At 36.3% G+C, this 13603-nt stretch overlaps 1 protein-coding gene across 1 annotated transcript; it reads right to left on the bottom strand.

Annotated features, from left to right (window-relative positions):
• Window positions 1–222: 222 nt before the first annotated feature.
• vim (vimentin) lies at window positions 223–13146 on the bottom strand. Its single transcript, XM_079805654.1, has 9 exons — window positions 12482–13146; window positions 11241–11301; window positions 8782–8877; window positions 7148–7309; window positions 3890–4015; window positions 3263–3483; window positions 1307–1350; window positions 768–850; window positions 223–682 (listed from the first exon to the last, which is right to left on the bottom strand). Exons 1-9 carry the CDS (start codon window positions 13015–13017, stop codon window positions 644–646), a joined length of 1368 nt encoding a protein of 455 aa, XP_079661780.1. The 5' UTR covers window positions 13018–13146; the 3' UTR covers window positions 223–643.
• Between the last annotated feature and the right edge of the window lie 457 nt (window positions 13147–13603).

Below are 13603 nucleotides of genomic sequence, written 5' to 3'. Positions count from 1 at the left end.
TGATGCTCTCATTTGGGCTAACCTTTTAGGACTAATGATTGTGTCCAACAAATAACCTTTAATGAAATCATAGAAATGTTGTGTTGCTCATTGCCCAGATAGATCCAGCTAATCTGTTTATTTTTATGACGTGGAAGGTTTTTACTGTGCAACAGAGAAGCATTCCTCAAATGTTTAGTTCATTTTGCATAGAGTAAATGAAAGACAAACACTGAAAGAATGGAATCTGATTGTTCATTTAAAGGTTTATTGAATTTGTGGAAATTTGTTGACAGTTTGGTCTTCTTATGGTGAAAGAGACACGAGTTCATCAAGTTTTTGGTCATTTGCAATAATTATACAAAACAGAAATAGTTGAAGCAGTGTGTTCCTGTGGTCTTCAACAGTGTAAACTACAGACGTTGTGGTAAACATAAACCGTTAAAGCTGGTTTACTCAGTGGCCTACATTGTCTTTTCAGCTCTAATACAGCTCTGCTACAGACCGCTCTAATGTGGCAATGCAAAAAAGGCACTTTAAAGCTGTTTTTCTCTTTTTTACTCTCAACAGAAACAACAAAAGAAACTTAATTCTCTTCCTCGTTCTACTCAGCGTGGATCTTCAGCTCTCTAGTGCCCCTACTGGTCACAGGTACGCATGCGGTTCATTCGTCATCCTGGTTTTGGGTGGACTCGTTAATTATCTGCGATGATTGAAAGGTCAGAAGGTTATCATTTTTCATATAAGAACTTAATATGCTATATAAAAACTCTTTTCATGCCACTCACATGTCCATCTCTGGTCTCGATGGTCTTTATAACCACTTTCTTTGACTGGCTGTCCATCATAGGCCTGGTTTCCCTCATGGACTCTGCAGGGAAAATACCAATCCAGATATAGTTATTGCATTGTAAAGTGTGATTGTGCTTCAACGGGGTCAGACAGAGGGAAGTCTCCTATTGTGATACATTTTTTTCCAGGCCAGTGATTCTCAACTGGTTTTATGTTAATGTGACTGAATTGCATAAGCCCAAAAATATGCAAAGCTATTCAGTTGGGCTGAATAGGAAAATTTACCATTTTGATTTATACACAAACCATGATTATTGCATGCATGTACAATGTATTTGATTTGATATGATTGGATGCGATTTTAACACAAGGTATGGGACATGTGAAGCATATTCTTTTAGCGTCTATTTTAAAAGTTGATATTTACTATCATAAGTATGCATGGTTTTATGGTTAATTGTCATACATTATTTACATTCAGCATTCTTGTCCCAATGTTCACAACACACATAAGGATGATCTGAAGCACACATACCTCGCATGGTTAATGATGTGAGGTTGGGAAATGGTGTGGTGATCCTAGAGAGAAATAAAGATAGAAATGATTATCCTCATATCATTAAAAAGTTTAAGCCTTAAATAACTAAATAGTACTTTTGAAAGATATATTTATAGTTACAGTAACTTAATAAAAAGAGTGTCACTTTAAGGGGCTGACATGACAGAATAATTCAAATAAAATTGATAAAATAATGTCTAGTTAACAGGGTTAAAAATGCTTTCTTTGTTTTAGTTAGTGATAATGTTAACTGAAACTAAAACTGTCAATTGAAAAAAAAATGAAATAAAATAAAATATTAATATTAATGAAAAACTTAAACTGAACTAAGACTGAACTGAAACTAACTGAAAAAATTAAACCTAAATACTTCTATTTTAGAACAAAATTACTAATAATTTAACTAAAATTAAAATGGAAACTGACAATGTAAAAAAATAAAAGCTAATTCACAATATTTCTTAAAAGTATATAAATAGTAGCGTTGCACGATTCTGGATAAATTTGAGAATCACCATTTTTTTATTTATTATCCCACGATTGTAAATAGACAACTAAACAAAATAACAATTTACTAGAGGTTCTGACTAAATGTTAATTGTTGCAGTCTATTTAAAAAATATATTTAATTTGAATGAATTATTTAAAAAAACAATGGTTTGAATGGATGATTCAATGACACACTCACTTACTGGATGAATCAACTGGATGAACAAATATCTTGAATTATTCAATGACAAATACAGTAACTTGTCGCTAGGGTTGAGTACCGTTCACATTTTAACCGGTATCGGTACCGGTACCCGAAATTCGGTACCAGTACCCAAAAGTACCTTTTTTTGGTACTTTAGGGATGTTTACATCAATAACTATAAATAACCTGTAAGTCATTTATAGAAGTGTTATTGACATTATGCCAGATCTGCCCTGGTCTCTGTCTGCAATTGTCTGGGATGTTTGTATACTGTAATATTTACTAGTAAATAGTAGGCTACTTTAATGAATAAAAACAACCATGCTATTTTTTTCTTTTTAATTTAATTTCTATAAAAAGATTTCACACAAATTATGTGTTGTGTTTTTTCTGGTAATCAAATGAAGACATAAGACATTCATTTAATTGATCTTTTAATTTAATTACACTTTTTTGTCTGATTAAAATGAGGTTTATACGGTTCAAATTAAAACATTAAAACAGAAAAAATTTAATTTATTACTTAAAAAATAAAGTTTTGATTATTATTATTACTTTAATGTTAGTAATATTAATTGAGATGTATCTAAATTCTACTGTACAACAGTGATGTATTTGTTAAGATAAACCGGACTTTTATTTTGACGTGTTGCCGTGAAGACCTTTGAGTTTCTGTGTTTATGATATAACGGTAGTTTTCTCTAGGAGTCCACTCTCGGTGGCTCTGGAGATGACGTTCGTGCGTTCATGTCCTCATATGAGACGGCAGAGATGGAAACACGCGATCGTCATAGTGATAGTGAGCGCTATAGTGTGTGTGTGTGTGTGTGTGTGTGTGTGGTAAACCGTGCTTCTACGGCATTCATTCGCACAGAGACACGCAGGATTCGTATTTAAATAGTCTTTTTACAGTTTAATATTCACAGACACTAGTCTATATCACCAGATGCGTTCTCAGGTACCGAAATTTGGTACAGATTGATTTAATGTGAATCGGTACTCGGTAGTACCGATGTAATTCGATTGGTGCCCTTAAAAGTAACGAGTTCGGTACCCAACCCTACTTGTCGCCACCTACTGGTGTAACGATGTAATTGTAACAATCTTTATTTGATATATAATAATGATAATGTGTGGTTGTTTGTGAAGCTGCTGCATTAATTCCTCTAAGTCCATGTTGAGGGCACCTTTAAATAATCCCAAAACAAAAATATAAACTTGCAAAAGCAAGAATTCACCTGCTTTCTTCCCCTTCCAGAAGCTTCCTGTAGGTGGCGATCTCAATATCCAGGGCCATTTTAACATTCAGCAGATCCTGGTATTCACGTAGATGACGTGCCATCTCATCCTTCATGTTACGGATATCGTCCTCTAGATGGCCGATGGTGTCCTGGTAACCGGATGCCTCGATGGAAAAGTTATCTTCCATCTCTCTCATCTGACGCTCCATAGACTCATTCTGAAATTATGGATCCGATAATTTGACATTCAAGCAGCCATAATATAAAGCACTTTAATAAATGATAATCGGGGTTATTATAGTCAACTAAAACCATAAAAAACGTTTTGTTACTGGAAATAAAATAGTGCTGTCACTAAATAAAAATGAGAAATGCTGAAACCAAATAAGTTAAAGTTTGCTGTCAAATCGATTAATCGCATCTAACATAAGTTTGTGTTTATATTATTTATATATATATATATATATATATATATATATATATATATATATATATATAACAAACTTATGTTATTAGATGCGATTCATCGATTTGACAGCAAACTTAAACTTATTTTGTTTCAGCATTATATTACCTCAATGATACTAAAAGAACTGATGCTAATATATTTTCTCCAGTACTCACAGTTCCTTTAAGAGCTTCTAAGTCACAGGTGAGAGACTGAAGCTGGCGGCGGTAGTCATTGGCCTCCTGCTTGGCCAGACGGATCGCGTCATTGTTGCGGGCAGCAGCTTCAGACAGGTCAGCAAACTACAAAGAAAGAGAAAGTCTGAGATTAAGATTAAGCTCCATCTGCCTCTCTGGCTTTTGTTTTCTGTTTACAACTGAATGATTGTGCTAATTTCAAGTTTGAAGATGTAGGCTAATAGATCAATAGGTCCATTAGGATGATCAATACTGTGACAAAAGAGCAGATGGTCTTGAAATCCACACAAGCCTCTACGGCGACCATCTGCCATGTCTGAGTTGATACTCATTCCTGAAACATCTCACACTGTTTTACAAGATCAGCAGCACTTCCACTCAATAATGCTAAATGATCCTTTGTTTTATTGTTCATTTGTTGTTCTTTAGTATCTTTCCTTTGGAGAAATAAAAATACACATACAGTAATAGAGCTATAAAATTAGCATAGAAGCTCAGACTCTTAAAATCAATATGTACTGTAAGGCCTGGTATCACAGACAGGGCTTAGATTAAGCCAGGATTAGGTCTTTGTTTATTTAGGACATTTAAGTAGCTTTTATAAACGTGCCTTGGAAAAAAACATACTGGTGTGCATCTTGAGACAAAACAATTGCACTGAAATCTTTGGTTAAAACTGCATTTCAGTCTGGGACTAGGCTTAAATGTATAGTTCCCCCAAAAATGAAAATTACCCCATGATTTACTCACCCTCAAGCCATCCTAGGTGTATATGACATTCTTCTTTCAGACGAATACAATCAGAGTTATATTAAAAAATGTCCTCGCTCTTCCAAGCTTTATAATGGCAGTGAATGGCGGTCCAGATTTTAAAGGCCAAAAAAGAGCATTCATCCATCATAAAAGATATCCACATGGCTCCGGGGGTTAATAAAGGCCTTCTAAAGTGAAGCGATGTGTTGGTGTAAGAAAAATATCCATATTACAGTTTTTAGATTACAGTTTTTAAGTTTTAAATAAGGATATTTTTCTTACACAAAAGCATTGTTTTGCTTCAGAAGGCCTTTATTTACCCCCGGAGCCGTGTGGATATCTTTTATGATGGATGGATGCACTTTCTTGGCCTTTAAAATCTGGTGATTTATGATGAATCATCAAACTAAGTGTTGTAGTATGACCAGTAGGAGAGCATTGATGTGAAAACTGAATTTGGGGTCACTACAATGTGTAACATTGAAGTTATTGCCTATTTTTGTAGTAACGCTTTTCGGGTTTTGCACTTTGCAGACAGTCCCTTCGGACTTGTCTCTCATATTATAAGGCTCGTTTTGAGGAAAATTAGGTTGTAGCTCGTTGTCTACGTTAAAGAGGTGTCATTTGTGTTTTAATAACGTTTCGCTCTCGAGTTATTGATCCGGGAAATCTGTGAATATATGGCCAACTTTACTGAACTCCTTGAACTAAGCACTGACCGTATTTCTTTATACTTAAGTCCAAGTTCAAATTAAAACTATGAACCGCTCCATTATTAAAGCACACTGCCAGCGGGACATTAAACAGGAAGTGTTTACACTCCGAACTCACAGCAGGTTTTGCGAGAGAATGCAAATGTTTTGCGAGGGAACGCAAAAGATTTGAAAAACATTTTTTCCTCCCATCCTAAATTTTTTTCACCACCACTTCCCATTAGGGGCTCCGTATGAGGGTGAGTAAATCATGGGGTCATTTTTTTTTTTTCATTTTTGGGTGAACTATCCCTTTAAGCCTGGTCTGTGAAACCCGGAGGTAAATGTATTAAAGGGTTAGTTCACCCAAAAATGAAAATTAGATGATGATTTACTCACCCTCAAGCCATCCTAGGTATATGAAATTCTTCTTTCAGACGAACACAATTGAAGTTATATTAAAAGTGTCCTGGCTCTTCGTCCATAAGTCCATAAAAGTGCATCTATCCATCATATAACTGCTCCATATAACTGCTCCATATAACTGCTCCATATAACTGCTCCAGGGCAGTCGTGGCCTAATGGTTAGAGATTTGTAACCGGAAGGTTGTGGGTTTGAGTCTCAGGTCCGGCAGGAATTGTTGGTGGGGGGAGTGAATAACCAGCACCCTCCTCCACCCTCAATACCACGACTGAGGTGAGACCCTTGAGCAAGGCACCGAACTCCCAACTGCTCCCCGGACGACGCAGCAATATGGCTGCCCACTGCTCCGGGTGTGTGTTCACGGTGTGTGTGTGTGTGTTCACTACTGTACTACAAATTCCAAGTATGGGTCACCATACTTGACCACACGTCACTTCACTTCACTTCCTCACGGCTCCGGGAGGTTAATAAAGGCCTTCTGAAGTGAAGTGACGTGTTTGTGTAAAAAAGATATCCATATTTAAAACTTTATAGACTAAAATAACTAGCTTCCGGTGGTCAGTGGTACGCAAGTCGACTTTATGGCAAAAGAGTGACCCCTGACACGATGTATAGAAGCCTCGCAAGCTTTGACACCTCTCGCAGATAGTCAAACTCAAGCCCCTCTTCTCTTTATATCGAAATCCTCCTCCATTTCTTTTTAAAAATTCTCATTTTACACTCTGATTCATGACCGGTGTTTTGTTTTGCTCTATCCTCTGCACTTCTGCTTTCGTCAATACGCATGCGTCAAGGGTTCAAGGGTCAAGGGTTACTCTTTAAGTCGACTCATGTACCGCTGACTGCCGTAAGTTAGTTATTTTAGTCTATAAAGTTTTAAATATGGATATTTTTCTTACACAAATGTGCCACTTCACTTCAGAAGCCTGTTATTTACCTCCCGGAGCCGTGTGGAGCAGTTATATGATGGATACATGCACTTTTATGGACTTTAAAACAGAAACAGCCATTCACTGCCATTATAAAGCTTTAAAGAGCCAGGACATTTTTAATATAACTCCGATTTTATTTGTTTGAAAGAAGAATGTCATATACACCAAGGATGACTTGAGGGTGAGTAATCATGGTCTAATTTTAATTTTTGGGTGAACTATCCCTTTAATGTTACTGAACTACACAGGTCTAACTAACAAAATGTGGTTGGCAGGCACAAACCATGTTTATTCTTGCTGCAGGTAATAGATTTAGAGAAAGATGTGGAATGTGGGAAAATGTTTTCCTCCTTATTATAAATATGCATTTTATTAAGTATTATTGTGTATAGTGTTGTGATAGAAAACCGATTAATTAGACGGCGGTTAGACTGACCTTGGATTTGTACCATTCCTCAGATTCCTGGATGTTTCTGGAAGCCAGAGTCTCGTACTGTTGCCGAACGTCTTTCAGGGCAGCGGTGAGGTCAGGTTTGGACACTTCCATATCAATCTGCACATGCTGCTCCTGGATCTGGATCTGGAGTTCGGCAAGTTCCTGTGGAGATGGTGGGAAAAACTTGAACATTCCAAATGCACAGTTTGTACAGTTCAAAAGTTTCCCTTTACGCTCACCAAGGCTGTATTTGGTTGATCAAAAATAGAGTAAAAACAGTAATATTGTGAAATATTACTTACAATTTAAAATGTTTTATATTTTAAAATGAAATGTATTGCTGTGATTGCAAAGCTGAATCATGTGTCACATGATCCTTCAGAAATCATTCTAATATGCTGATTTGCAGCTCAAGAATCATTTCTTTTTATTATCAGTATTTTAAACACTTATGCTACTTCATATTTTTTGTGGAAATCGTGATACATTTTTTTCACGATTCTTTGATGAATGGAAAGTTCAAAAGAACAGCATTTATTTGAAAGTGATAACATTAAAAATTTCTTTACTGTCACTTTTTTTTTTATCAGTTTAATGCATTATTGCTGAATAAAAATCAGCCTGGTTTCACAGACAGGGCTTAGATTAAGCCAGGATTAGGCCATAGGGCATTTTAAGTAACTTTTATAAACTTGTCTTAGAAAAACATTACCGATGTGCATCTTGAGACAAAACAATGGAAATTATATATTTTAAGCTCTATCAGTGCAAGTTGCTTTCAGTTAAAATAGCTCAAGTCTGGGACTAGGCTTAAGCCTTGTCTGTGAAACCGATGTAGATGACATTTTTGGTTTATGATTTGAATGTATAACAGAACAAATGCCACTCTGAACTAAAGTAGCGATAGTTTTTTAGCCCTGAACTAATGTACGTCCTGATCCTGAAACAATGGATAATATTGCTTTATTCTATTGGAATACCGCCCTTTTCCACAACCCATTTAATCACTATGGCAGCAGGTCACACATGCCTGACAATCCCGATATTAACAAGCCTAACAAAAGCGTCAGTCAGCCAGAAAACCACCACTGTGAACAGAATAGTCGAATCCCCATAGGGAATTTAATTCATTTTATTGTTCAGAGCTGGCTCTTTATAGCTCAGGAGATTCTGAGTTGTTTCTTTTAAGTGCCAGCTTTGTCTCAGATGCTTCTCCATCTATAAACATAATGTGGATAGTATTGCTCAGATCATTTGGTCTCAGAAAAATCGCAAGAGAAATGTTTGACTTTTTGACTGCATGTCTTGGCAAATCTGAGACGCATATGACACTATTCTGAGATGCAGGAGATTTTTTTTCTCAGGAGCGAAATCTGTAAAAAAAATTGCCGTTTGCATTTAATGTCATTGTCATCAATGAGAAACAAGTGAAATCTTAAAGGGATAGTTCACCCAAAAATGAAAATTGTGTCAAAGTGGTAGTTGTGTAGTCAGTGGAGAGTAAGCTCTCAGATTTCACCAAAAAGATGACGACATGAGGGTGAGTAATTAATGACAGAATTTTCATTTTTGGGTGAACTATCCCTTTAAAGAGATCTCATTTTTGATGTTTCTGTCTCCAGGTGGTTCAGTACCTCGTCGTGAAGCTTCTTCAAGAAAGCGATCTCTTCTTGCAAGGAATCCACCTTTCTCTCCAGGTCCAGACGGGCCAGGGAAGCGTTATCAACATCCTGTGGATGTAACACATGAAAAATATTTCAAAATCAAATCTCTATGTGCGAACCAGACATCTCCTGTTTTAAACTTCCACTTGCATCTGAATTCCACACAGTTCCTTTTTTCATTCTTCCATTTCTCTGCACTAGAAGAATCACATTATCCACTACCATTCAAAAGATTGGGGTCAGTAAGATTTTTTGTCTCACCATGCAAGGCAGCCATTACTCAGTGTCACATGATCCTTCAGAAATCTATGGAAGCTTGTTTCCGCCACAGAATAAAACATTTTAAAAGATAATTGCGACTTTTTATCACACAATTGTGAGTTTGCATTTCAGAATTGTGAGATATAAATGCGCCATTGCAAGATATAGTCAGAATTGCGAGATATAAACTCACAATTCTGACTTTAAATCTCACAATGCTGACTTTAAATCTCACAATTATGTAGACTGGGTGAACCCAGCCTGATCTGCCGGCGATTTGATTTCGCCCTGCAACTCAGTCTGGAAACCTGTACATTCATTTCTACTGCTTCTGTTACACTTTTGCCGTGACCATTCACAGACTGGCTTATCCACCTGGCGCGCTATTGGCTGGGGAAGATGGGTCGTTGCCCGTTGATCATGCCTCTTGTGGTCTGATTGGTTGAAGGACTATCCAATTGCATACAGAGTCATTTGAATTATGCTCGTTTATCACACCTCTTGGGGCCTGATTGGTTGAAGGACTATCCAATTGTGTACAGAGTCATTTGAATTATGCAGTAGAAAATACATACTGTAGCAGACTCCCCAGACCAATGTTCAATTTTAAATTGAGCTTGGTCTGGTGATAGCTTCTTTTTTCTCAGAATTGTGAGATATAAACTAGCAATTGCGATTTATAAAGTCCAGTTCTGAGGAGAATTTTTTTTTACATTTTAAAATTTTAAACTTTTTAATAAAGTCAGAATTGCGAGATATGAACTATTAACAATTTTATAATTGCGTCTTAATATCTTGCAATTCTGACTATTCTGAGAAAAGAAGTCAGAATTGTGAGATATTAATTTACAATTGCGAGTTATAAAGTCCAATTCTGAGGAGAAAAAAATAACAAAAGTTGCGTGTTATAAAGTCAGAATTGCGCGATATGAACTATTTACAATTTTAAAATTGTGACTTAATATCTTGCAATTCTGACTATATCTCACAATTCTGACTATATCTCACAATTCTGACTTCTTTTCTCAGAATTGCGAGTTATAAAGTCCAATTCTGAGGAGAAAAAATAAAAAAGTATGTGTTATAAAGTCATTATTGCGAGATATAGTCATAATAGTGAGATTTAAAGTCAGAATTGTGAGATATAAAGTCAGAATTGTGTGATATAAACTCACAATTCTGACTTTAAATCTCACAATTATGACTATATCTCGCAATTATGACTATATCTTGCAATAATGACTTTTCTCAGAATTGTGAGATATAAATTTGCAATTGCGAGTTATAAAGTCCAATTCTGAGGAGAAAAAAAAGAACAAAAATTGCGTGTTATAAAGTCAGAATTGTCATTGTGATATATAAATCTCGCAATTCTGACTTTATATCTCACAATTGTGACTTTATATCTCACAATAATGACTTCGTTTCTCAGAATTGTGATATAAACTCGCAATTGCAAAAGACCAATTCTAAGGAGAAAGCTTAAATGAAAAACATTTATGTGAAACAGAAATTTATAATAATATAAATGTGTCACTTTTGATCAATTTAATGCATTCTTGCTGAATAAAAGTATTATTATGTATTTATTATTATATTATTTTTTTTTATCTTACTGACCCCAAACCTTATATAAATTCTTCTAAAGCATTCCTGATTGAATCAAATAACAATAGCTTGCTCGCCTGCTGCTAATTGTTTGTAGAGCTGCAGCTGGTGGTGGCAGACACCCTTCAAACACACACACACACACACACACACACACACACACACACACACACACACACACACACACACACACACACACACATCCTCTTCTCTGCGACCATAAGTCACCAATGTCCCCTGGTTAACACTGGCCCCTCCCACTCGTACAACAGTTTGCTTTGTCATGAACGCCCCAGCCTGCTCTCAGACAAAGCTCTCTTTTCAGTTGTGTGTCTAAATCTGATGCCGGACAAGAGGGCAGCTTGACGGCCTGCACTGACCCTTTTATTGTAAGGAGGCTGGTCACAATCAGTAGTGTCTTGCAAACACTGACTGGAACACTAACTGATCACAATGTAACTGGTGCTTTGGTAGCGCTCAATCAACCATCAGGTCCAATAATATGTCTAAAAAATGGTTGTTAGTGGATAATTTTTCTCTGAACACATGCAGATGTATACCTGTCTGAAGCTCCGCAGGTTGTTCTCAGCATCCTCCTTCTGAAGCATCTCTTCCTGAAGTCTGAAAATGATATGAATATTTGAGCAGAGCCACGCCCTCATATAACACAACCAAACCCACTCCAACTCTGCACTGGAGCATCTCTCAATGAAAATATGTTCACTTTATAAAGCCTTTGAACTAAATTAAATTAATTTCTTCTCATTTGCTGTATCAAAAAAATTAAACCAATGATGGGTTGTTCTTAATCTGGTAAAGAAAAAATACCTGTATCGAAGAGCTTTGTTCTAAAAGAAATTCACCAGACAGTAAAAAAAAAAAACATTTAACTGCCTTTATTGAAGTTATTAATATGATTTAATATGAATGAATCAGCTTTTTTTCATTTAAAAGTCAGGTCAGGGAGAAATCAAATAAATATTTCATAGGATTATAAAATCTGTGTTATATATTTTCTTATAATTAAAGTTCATATTGCATTTCATATTCTGGTGAAATGAAACTTTAAACATTTTGGTTTATTTGACCTGGTAAAGAGAAAACTCTGCCTATAAGAAAGAGCTTTGTCCTGAGCATATTTAACATATTACACTGCCAAAAAATATATAATAAATGGGGTAACATATAATTATGTATAGGTGAAAATTGTATTAAACATGACTGAATCAACCTGACTATCTTATGTTACTGCACAAAAATAATTTTCAAGGATCAGCAAAAAAATAGCTCCTTAAAAATATATATATGATTTTAAACAACATTGTGCCTTCTAAAGCTCCAAAATGCACAAAATAGCCTACCATGTTTTGGTAAATATATATATATAAAAAAATATTTATGTCAATTTTTTTTTTACTAGCCACGTTTATCAATTTATGTTTGTGATATGAAAAGTGAAAAGACGAATGTAATTTTGACTAAACCCCAAATCTGGTTTGAAAAATCTATTATTATAAAAGTATGAACCTGCATATATATATATATAGCCTATATATATAATTTTAAACAACATTGGGCCGTCTAAAGCTCCAAAATGCATAAAATAACCGGCCATGTTTTGGTAAAATATATTTATATCTACATTTTTTTATTAGCCATTTATGTTGGTGATATGAAATGTGAAATGACAATAATCTGACGTGGACTTAAAACCCCAAATCTATTATTATAGAAGTATGATTGTGCACCTGCCAGATATTTAACGTTTGAAACTTTCATCAGTTTTGTCTGTTGGACATACTTCTCTTTGAGGCGATCGATGTCCTCTCCCATATTGTCCCGGTCCACCTCCACTCTGGCCTTCTCGTTGGTGAGCTGGTCCACTTGTCGCCGCAGTTCCCTCATCTCATCCTCGTACAGATCTCCAACCCGAGACGCGCCTTTGCCCCTCATCTGCTCCAGCTCCGCCGTCAAGATCTTATTCTGCTGCTCCAGAAATCTCACTTTCTCTATGTAACTGGCAAACCTGTCGTTGAGATGCTGCATCTCCGCTTTCTCATTGGTTCGGTTGGTTTTAAACTCGATGTTGATGGCGTCGGCGAGCCCAAAATCCAGTGTGTCGGTGGCGAGTCTGGGCAGCGGCGCGCTGGAGCGCACCCTCGCGCCCTTGCTCATGAAGATGGATGGAGACGCGGAGGACGCGGTGCTGTAGGACACGCGCGAGGTTGTGCGCACCGGGCTGCTGAACTGCCGACTCGAGTAACTGGACCGAGACATCGTTGGTCGCTCCCCACCGAACATCCTTTTATAAGAAGAGTTGCTTGTTCGGCTGGCCATTGTAATCCTTTAGTTGTGGGTTCTTGTTGAAGTCAGCGTCTACTTTCACTAACTACCGCACCCTGTCCGGACCAACCGAGACCACTGCAGAGGTTCAGCTCGCATTTATAGTCCACTCCCTATGCTAATGACATAACGGTGCAGGGAGGTCTAGTGACGTAGGCGTGTCGGGGCAGAGGGGCAAGATGTGCCACTTTATTAATGAAAGACCTTGACCAGGCAAATGGGCGACAGGAAAGTTAAATAGCCTAGTTTGTTAAAAGAAGATATGCACTGTAGGCTAATACACAGTGTGTGTTTGTTTTGTAATTATTTATAGCTAGTAGCCTAACCTTTATTTATGTAAAACGTTTCCATCAATTTAAAGTTTGACTATGTCAAATACAAAATGTATGTAGGCTATTAATTTATCCCTTATCGTTTATAATATTCATGTATAGCCTACCAATACATTTTTATACATTAGGTAATGCAGGTTACCACTTTTTATAATGTATATAGCCTATTCATTTAAAAAAAAAAATGTAAACAAAGACATATAATATTATTTCAAGTAATTACTATTACGAATATAAATACATAACTA

The sequence above is a fragment of the Gobio gobio genome (genome assembly GCF_949357685.1).
Source record: "Gobio gobio genome assembly, chromosome: 23".
In the NCBI taxonomy this organism is placed as follows: Eukaryota; Metazoa; Chordata; class Actinopteri; order Cypriniformes; family Gobionidae; genus Gobio; species Gobio gobio.
The sequence above is the reverse complement of the archived record's forward strand: the minus strand, read 5'-3'. Positions and strand labels throughout refer to the sequence as shown.

Bases quoted from the DNA above. Each gene is read 5' to 3' on its own strand.
- vim (XM_079805654.1), bottom strand. From the start codon at position 13,017: ATGGCCAGCCGAACAAGCAACTCTTCTTATAAAAGGATGTTCGGTGGG. The intron at 3,484-3,889 runs GTGAGTACTGGA...CCATAATTTCAG, and splicing joins TAGAAGCTCTTAAAGGAACT to AATGAGTCTATGGAGCGTCA. The intron at 683-767 runs GTGAGTGGCATG...CAATCATCGCAG, and splicing joins TCGAGACCAGAGATGGACAT to ATAATTAACGAGTCCACCCA.